This window comes from Vigna unguiculata, chromosome 5 (assembly GCF_004118075.2).
Source record: "Vigna unguiculata cultivar IT97K-499-35 chromosome 5, ASM411807v1, whole genome shotgun sequence".
Taxonomy (NCBI): Eukaryota; Viridiplantae; Streptophyta; class Magnoliopsida; order Fabales; family Fabaceae; genus Vigna; species Vigna unguiculata.
In genome coordinates, this window is record NC_040283.1 from 40,439,690 (window position 1) to 40,448,759 (window position 9,070).

The following is a 9,070-nucleotide window of genomic DNA, read 5'->3' on the forward strand; positions in this document are numbered from 1 at the left end:
CTCCATTTTAGGGGTCTCACCTCAGCAGTACCAGCCTTTTACTTTTAACATTTTTGTCTGCATCTTTATCCTTATTTTACTATGAAATTAACTCAAGTATTAAAGGGTTTTTAAAGTATCTCTACCATTTTTTAACCGTGGGACCACCATGGTAGATCAGTGCAGGTGTAGAATCTTATGGCGTCCAAAAGTAATCCAAGACCACCCCCTCAAATACAGAAATGAATAATGATAATAATAAACTTCCAAATATTTCTCAACATTTTTATCTTTCTTGTCTCTTTCAGAGTCAAAGCTGGACTTTGAAATTACTTATATTTTTATGTGAATCTTGAATTGCTTTCTCACTTTATTCATTTCCCAGGTATCTCTTTCAAGAATTACTTCATCTAGTGCAAAAGTTTTATTCAAATTCTTTAAAATCCAACTCTAAATCGGAACAATAATCAACCAAATTCTATGTCAGTGATTAAGAAATGGATTTGAAGGATTATTCACAATTTAGATCTTCCAGACTAGTGAGGGAACACAAATGAATCTTAGGTAGCTACAAATGTCTTGTACGGAAGGTAACGTCAACTGCATGACCATGTCAAATCATCAAACAATCTTCAACACCTTTATTACTCAAATGGAAAAAACCATATCCATTCAAATGGTTAAATCTTCTCTCTTAGAGTTATTTTTTCCTATCTATCAATGTGGGATTTTTCTTATAAATTTCATGGGATCAAATTATAAAATAAGTATCTTTCACAGAAAATATGTTATTTTCTTTATAGTGCATGTTTCTTAATATTTTCTTTAATTAAAAGAAAAATTAAAAAAAATTACAGACTGAGGTAAATATTGAAACTCCAGATGAAAAAACAGTGAAAAAACAGACAAGGTTATATAAAGTCTATCAAAATTATAACATGTACAATTCTTAGGTAGTACATTTTAATTCGATTCAAATAAGTTAGAACAGAGATGAATCTGCTTGTTACCTATAACTTTTTCGCGCTTATCCATTAACTTTGTTAACAGGCTTATCCACTAACTTTGTAAACAGCCTAATTAACCTTTCATATATTATCCAAGGGTTAGAAGTTTAATAAATAAAAGTAATTTATTAAGCAATTAATGGAGCAATAAAATAGCAAAACTTGTTAGATTTTAACTTTTAGTTGGTTTTCTATTTCTTCCTTTTTCCCTTGCTAAAGGACAGGACCATCAAAGAGTTTTAATATCTTTACTAAAAGAAGGACGCCAATGTTTAAATTTACAACTGTAAAGATACTTTCATTTCCCTTTTCCTGCAACTCAAATTTATTTTTCAATCGACTTCACCAATTAACAGTTTTTCACCTCACTAATTCAAAGTCCATCATCCCCTAAAAAAACAAATGCTGAAAGAATATAAAATATCCCAGATTTATCTTTATCCATAAATCCTCATTATAATATTGTTTCTATTTGATGATGTGTTGCCACGACAAAGATTGCATGCTTGCCATGTCTTGGAATCCACTTTCTGCACTTGTAAAGGCCAACATAACATCAAAATATCATGATTTCCCATCCAAGAGATTTAGCTTCTTGAGGGTGTAGGTTTACCACGTAATTCTCACCACTCGGTGGAGAAAATAAAACTAAAGAATTTCTCATTTTTGAAAGACAAAACCAATCACCCAAAATATTCCCTTATGCATTGAACAAGATGAAATCAAAATTACATAAATTGTCACAAACTTAACAAATTCAGAAAGCAATGAACCTGCAACAATAATAATTAAGAATAGCGATAGACTCCAGAGACACTTTATGTTTCTCCGCGGTATTTACACTTTCATTCACTGTATTACGAGTCATCTCACTACCATTTTCGTCACCATCTTCACCTTCTACATCAACAACTCGTTTACCCACGCGAGATCTGGGACATTTGAGTCAGTACCGACAACCTTGTTGTCGTTGCCCATGAATCTGTTGCCGCAAAATGCAACATTTGTCGGTGTCTGAGTGGAGGATGGTGAAAAAATAAACTGCGGCTGATCTTCGCAGCCAAAAGAAGAAGCAATGAGTGGTTGTCGTTGTTGCTGCTTCTGCTGCTGTTCCTCACAGTTCAGAGAAACATCAACCCAAGGCAAGTTCAATGATTTGGCACCAGAAACAGGAGAACCCTCGTTCAAACTCAAACCCTCCAAGGACTTCACAAATTCAGCGAAGGCTTCTTTGTAACTCACCACCCCATGATGAGGGTTCACATTCGCAGCACCATAGCGGGAAATGGGAGAAACAGAAACCCCTTTTCGGGGTTTCAACGGAGAAGGAGGTGGTGAGGAGGAGGAGGATGGAGATAGCGGTGGCGAGTAATGAGACATGTTGAAGAGGGTTGAAGTTGGAGAAGCGGTGGATGAAGAAGAGGAAGAAGAAGAAACACAATGACAAAACAAACAACAGTTGTTGGTGGTGGTGGTGGATCTTGAAGCATGGTTGAAGAGATTGCTAATGTTCTTCTTGCATGACATGTCATTTGAAGAAGGAGAAGTTACCGGTAAAATCCTCAGCTGACGAGGTGTGTGTGCAAAGAAACACACCTTCCTCTTGCAGTTCTTGCCATCCTTACATGCCTCAGTCCTGTATCTTGCAGGGTGCAGCCAGCATTCAAACACGCCATGAGCGAATTCACATGCATCACCACGATTGCACCCTCCGCGGCGATAATCAGGACACACAGTTCCCGAGTAGTGAAACCGCCGAGGGTCACGGCGGCGAGCCTTTTCTCCGGGGTGAGCAAAAGGGCAGTCAGTCCAGTCGTGACTCCGGCTGCGGGTGCACCGGCGGACCTTGAACTCGAACATCCTGAAGTGGTCGGAGGAGTAAGGGTCGTCCTCGTCGGAGTCATCAAGGCTGTTGGAAGGAAGGAACTTTTGCAGCACGGTGTCGTCGGAGAACAGCTCCGAGGCACCACATGCAGCGGCGGCGCGGCGAGTGAGGAGCTTCCTTGGCGGGATGTCGATCTCTCTGAGGGTTTTGTTTGGAGAGAGGAATTGGTGAAACTTGTGCTGGTCGGCACAGACACCGGTCATGGTGGCCACCTTGAATGATGAAAGAGAAAAGGAATAATAAGAAAGAAAGAAAGAAAGAGTGTGTTAATGTGGAGGGAAAAGAAAGGGGGTGTTGTGAGTTATATAGGGTAGTTGCAGAGAGAGAAAGTGAGAAGAAAGAGAAAGGATGGGGTGTGGGGACAGTGAAGGAGGTGCGTGGCTGAGTAAGATTTGGGATGAACATGCAAAAGAGGGTATGTGGCAGTTTCATAATTCATTGGAAGCACCAATTTTTGCTATGTGTAATTCTCTTACAAGTTCTCTCTGTTACTCATATCTCATCCCATTTTCAGATGCTGTCATCACATCTAACATGAAAATTCTAGATCACGTTAAAGAGGGCTCCATCTAACTCACTTTCTTCCATTTCTTACTTCATTGCACTTGTTTCTCTTTATTCTTCTTTTTTTTCTTCTTCTTTCTCCTTTGACTCAAAAGAAGTGTATAAAATTTTTGACTAATTGTCCCTGCCTAAGAACCAAGCAATTCATCATAGATTTAAGGTTTAAGGTTTAATTAACGTGTGATTATGAGTCTGACATAGTAACGAAAGGGATAGAGAGAAAATTCACGTTGTCTTTGTAAAATAATGGTTCAACTACTGAAGAAGGGAAGTGGTTGAACCTTAAAAGAGATGTGATAACATATTCAAGGGATGAGAAACTGTGAATTGTACTGGTTAGACCCGCAATTCACTGCACCAATTCAAAATTAATCTGTTTTAATAAATTATGAAACACTGCTACATTTTTTTACCTTCATCATGTTATTACCATAGTGTCATAGTGTCATGGTTTTATGCGCTCATACCAGAAACAGTAGTGTGTCCTATGGACAAAAAAGCTCATTTCTTCATCATTTCATACTAATAATGACCAGAAAATTAACACAAAAAAGAAACTGATGACTGATAAATAAAGCAATGATGGAAGCAAATACAAGTTGAGGTTCCTGAGGTATCCATGTTCATCCTAGAGAATTGAGTTTTTGTCGTTATTGTTGGCATGTTAAGGTGAAGTCATTTGTTTTTGGAGCTATCTAGTAATGTTATTACTGTGTCAGTTTGAAGCTGTTGAATTGAATGAATGCAAATAATGTGAGGTTCCCTGGTCTTATGGGAGTTAGAATTTGAGGAAAAATGAAGCAGCAGACCAAACTTTAAGGCTTATTTTTCTGCTTTTAAAAATTTCTGCACTTTCTCTTACAATAAAGAATAATCAATCTACATAATGGATTAAATCATAACTGACACTTCCTAAATTCAAAGTTCACAACCTGAAGTTTAGGAAATTAATTACAAGATGAATTAGACATAGTGAAAGGTGTTGATTTCTCAACCTCTACCTCAGAACTCATTAAATTCATTAATTCTCCCTTATTTTAAGTTGGAATTGGTTTCAGGAGAAGGGTTCAAGTTTAAGGCATTTGATTAGTTTCTAATTGTTCTAATTTGTTCAGGTATATTAGCATGATTATTATTTAGGATTGTCATTATTCATGTTGAAAAATATATATAAAAAAATGATTTTTTTTTGAAGGAGTGCCATCATTTTTCATATTTATGTAATTCTTTTATTAACATATTTCTAGGAAGTCTTTCTATTTTTTTTATTAAAAAAATTATATGAATAAATTTTACCTCTAATAAATTAAAATTAAAAATAAAAAAACATATATTTAGAATAGTGATACATTAAATTTTCAATCATTTGTTTTTTTTTTCTTTGTAAATGTAAAAATATCACATCAAAATACTTTACTTGTATAACAGTAACTTTTGGAATTCAGTGCTTCCTTCATCAGTTTATACTTAAAGACATATATTAGGTTAATTAAGAAATAATAAATTAAAAATCCCGAATTATTTAAGAATTAATACAAAAAAATTGTTCATATATATACATTTCTCTCTTCTAGCTTATAAAAATATCTTTTAGAAGAAAAACTGTGATTAAACATATCATTTCTCAAATTAGCAATATCTTATAATTAATGCTATATTTGATTTTAGAAGACTTAATATTAAATAGAATCTTCACACAATAACTTGTGAACCTCCAATTAAAATTTACTTACCTTAAGCTGATAAATTTGTTTTCATGTCTTGGATTTAAATTTCTAATATTATTTAACTGAGGTTAGTGATAAATTAGGTAAGTCATTGTTGACTTGTTGACTTGTTAACATGTTATATTAGAGTCAATAGTTTGAAACTGATGTTATGAGAAGTTGAAGCTTATTATTTCATTGATTGCATATGACGTCAGCTCCAATAAAACAATGGAGAAAGTAGAACGGGTAATGGTGTATTTATGATAGTAGAAAACATAACAATTCATTAAAAATATATTAAATTGAAATGAAGAAGAAAAAATAATTAAGTATAAAAGAGTCAGGTCAATAATGGAGTCTATTTATGAAGGGTTCTAGAAAGTAAAATTAGTAGAGTTGTTTACAATATATAATAAAAATTATATTTTTTTATTAAATCATGTTAAATATCTCTGGAATTTTAGCATTCATCTAACTTGGTATCTAAAATTTTAATATTAATCTTATGAGACATATAATAATGATCTCTAATTGTTTAACTCTGTTTTATTAATAATAAAAATTAAATATATAAATTTGAGTGTATCATTTAGACTTCTTAGCATAATAGGTCAAAATCCGTCGTATAAAAAAAATTAGATAACTTTTAGTTTATAACTTACTCAATCTTTTATTTTTATTTTTTTTATCCTTTAAATTTTATTATCTTTAAAATATTTAAATATATTATTTTGAGTATTTATAATAGAAAGTTACATGTTCCAATATTAAAGCATGTTGAACATTAAGTATTAACTTTAGTGATTACATTTTTTTTTTCGTTTTTTTTATCGGTTTAGTAGTTCAAATTTTAGAAGATGCAACTTTATAAATTAAAACAACTCATATTTAGTTTTATCGTTAAAGTAAAAATTTAAACTTTTAAAAATTAATGAAAATCAAATTTGATTAATACTCATTAGTTCAACTAGTTTAAATAAAAAAAAATATACACAATTAAAAAATAAAAAACACTAAAAATTTTAATTATTCTTTTAAATAATATAAAATTATAAGTAGATAATAACCTTTTTTGTTAAAAAATATAAATTTTATTTATATAATAAACCTTACGTATTACATTCTTTTGTATCATTCTACATTTAGCAATTAGCTTGTAAATTAATTAGCTTATTAAACATGTAAAATTCAATAAAGTAGTAATTTATACCATTTCCTCCCAATTTATTTTTTCGGAATCATAGAGGATGATGGAGAAATAATTTCAGTGATGCAGGATCATCTAATTTTTGGAGTAAAAATTGGTGTAACATGAATTAATATAATTTTTGTTGAGAAGAAAATTGAGAAGCATATAGTGAATGTGAAAGGAGAGGAACTAAAAGTTTAGTATGAAAGTATTTGTCTATTAGTTTGAAGGAGAATATTTAAATAATTTGGGTTTGGCATCACTTCACCTGAGAATAAGGTTTTCTTCCATGTCAGAACAAATTTGCAGAGCAGTGTGGTTGTACAGGAATCTACACAGAAAGAATATGAGCTGGAGAAAAACTCAAATCAATAAACATTTTTGCATGTCAAAAAATTTTCTTCTGTTTTACCAAACCCTTTTAGTTTATAAATTTTAACTCATCTCAGCATTAGAGTAACAAAATTTTCATTTTCATAAACTTATTAAACTCTCTTTATATGTAATGTTTTGTGTTTGTATTACTTATAAGTGCATGAAAAAATGTTATATATAACTTAATATATCATCATAAAAGTATATATTTTTATATTTTAAAATATTCATAGCTTTTAAAGAATTTTAAATATGATAAATTTCAAACTGAATTAAATATGTATTTGTTATTTCTTCTTTTAACTCGTGATAAGAAGATTTACTATAAAATAGGAGAGATAATCGTTTTCTTTAAGTCAGTAAATAAATATTTTATATAAAGTAAAATAATACCAACAATACTTATCAATAATGTTAGAATTTTAAGCACAACCTATAATGTACACAACTCCAAACCTAAAGAAAAACACGAGGAACAAATCATAATAAATTTAAGTCAATATATAATAGATTTGAAACAAATTCGTATAAGAGATTATGAAATTATTTTTATCTTAAAACTTTAAGGCAATATATTTACCATAACCAAATATGCTGAAAAAAGAACCTAACAAATAAAACAATACAGAGAGCATCAAAGAGAGTTGTCAAATATACAAGAGGAGTTGAATTGTGCATTTAAAATTTTTAAAAACATTTTTGCAAACTTTTCATATATGCTTCCTAGCAAAATAATGTGTGAAAATAAATTAAATATACAAGAGGAGTTGAATTATGCATTTAAAATTTTTAAAAACATTTTTGCAAACTTTTCATATATGCTTCCTAGCAAAATAATGTGTTGAAATAAATCAAATATACAAGATGAAGGATTGAATTGTGCTTCAACAGAATTTAGACATTGTTTTATAAAATAAAAACCATTTCAACCTTTCACAAATCTCTCTTATATTAGTTACTGATATACAAATATAAGAGTAAAGACAGAATAGCATATTGATAGCAATTAGAAAAGAGAGAGGGTCAAGAGAGAAAAACAGAGAAAAAATAGAGATGATGGAGGAATTATTTTCATTGTTCTTTTCGGTCCCAAAACAAGACATATAAAGTCTGTTGTAGAAAACTAACATGCATAATCCAAAAGAAAATACAAAACATAATATTGAATATGGTTACTGCAAAATCTAGCAGAATCTATTTTCTTCCGTATTTGTTGTTATTGCGTTTAGGATTGTTGACCACATAATCTTTCATCCACTTTGGTTGCTCTCCTTTCCTTTTGGGCTTCATATGCTGACTGTATTGGTCTGTTAATTCCTCATTTGGGTTAGAGCCCATTTCAATTTCCTCCTCTTGCCCTTGGCCCATATCATTCCCATCCCGATGGAAAAACACCTTGTCCACAAGGTGTAATTCAGGAAAATCTACAAGCAACTAATTTAGTGATTCTCAAGTTGAATCTTCCGAAAATAACCCATCCCATTGAACTAATACCAATTCTTGTGGTGGGTCACCTTCAACCTTAGATGCAACAATAGCCAATGGCTTAATTTTGGTTGATTTTCAACCAAAGCAGAAGATAAAGCCAATTCCTTGTTGTCTATATCACCATGAAAGGGTTTAAGTTTAAAAGCATGAAAAACTGGATGTATCTTGGATTCTTTAGGCTGTTCAAGCTCAAAAGCTACTTCTCCAATGCATTTCTTAATAGGGAAAGGGCCATAAAAACGTTTGGACAGCTTCTGCACTCGTTGCCCTGCCACAAAAGTTTGCCTATATGGTCTTAGTCTCACCAAAACTTGGTCCCCCAACTTGAACGGATGAGGAATATGATGCATATCATCATTTTTCTTCATAGTTGACTGGGCCTTGAGCAGATTGTCTTTTAGTTTTTCCAGAATATATTTCCGCTCACTTAATTCATGTTCCACAGCTTCAAAGTTACTGGATCCAGTAACATATTGTGGTAATGAAGAGGGTGGCTTCCCATACACAACTTGATGATGGCTCATTCTCGCAGTAGTTTGGTAAGCTGAATTGTAGTGCCATTCAGCCTAATGAATAAACTTTCCCCATCTTGAAGATTGGTGGTGTACAAAAGCTCGCAGATATTGTTGCAAGATGTGATTTACCACCTCAGTTTGTCCATCTCCTTGTGGGTGATAAGCAGTTGTCATACGCAATTTAGTACCATTAAGCTTGAAAAACTCCCTCCAAAACTGACTCATAAAAATAGGACCACGATCAGATAAGATGCTCCTAGGCATGCCATGTAACTTACACACCATCTCGACAAATAATTGCGCCACTTGAGCTGCATTAAAAGAAGATCTCAACATCCCGAAATGTGCTGCCTTGGATA

General features: G+C 32.2%; 2 protein-coding genes across 2 annotated transcripts; both read right to left on the bottom strand.

The window, feature by feature from the left end:
- Window positions 1–1,601: 1,601 nt before the first annotated feature.
- On the bottom strand, window positions 1,602–3,155 carry LOC114184145 (zinc finger CCCH domain-containing protein 2). Its single transcript, XM_028071402.1, has one exon. The coding sequence runs from the start codon at window positions 3,072–3,074 to the stop codon at window positions 1,887–1,889; it is 1,188 nt and encodes a 395-aa protein (XP_027927203.1). The 5' UTR covers window positions 3,075–3,155; the 3' UTR covers window positions 1,602–1,886.
- A 4,747-nt stretch (window positions 3,156–7,902) lies between these two features.
- On the bottom strand, window positions 7,903–8,720 carry LOC114184708. Its single transcript, XM_028072018.1, has 2 exons — window positions 8,223–8,720; window positions 7,903–8,103 (listed from the first exon to the last, which is right to left on the bottom strand). Exons 1-2 carry the CDS (start codon window positions 8,718–8,720, stop codon window positions 7,903–7,905), a joined length of 699 nt encoding a protein of 232 aa, XP_027927819.1.
- Window positions 8,721–9,070: the final 350 nt, after the last annotated feature.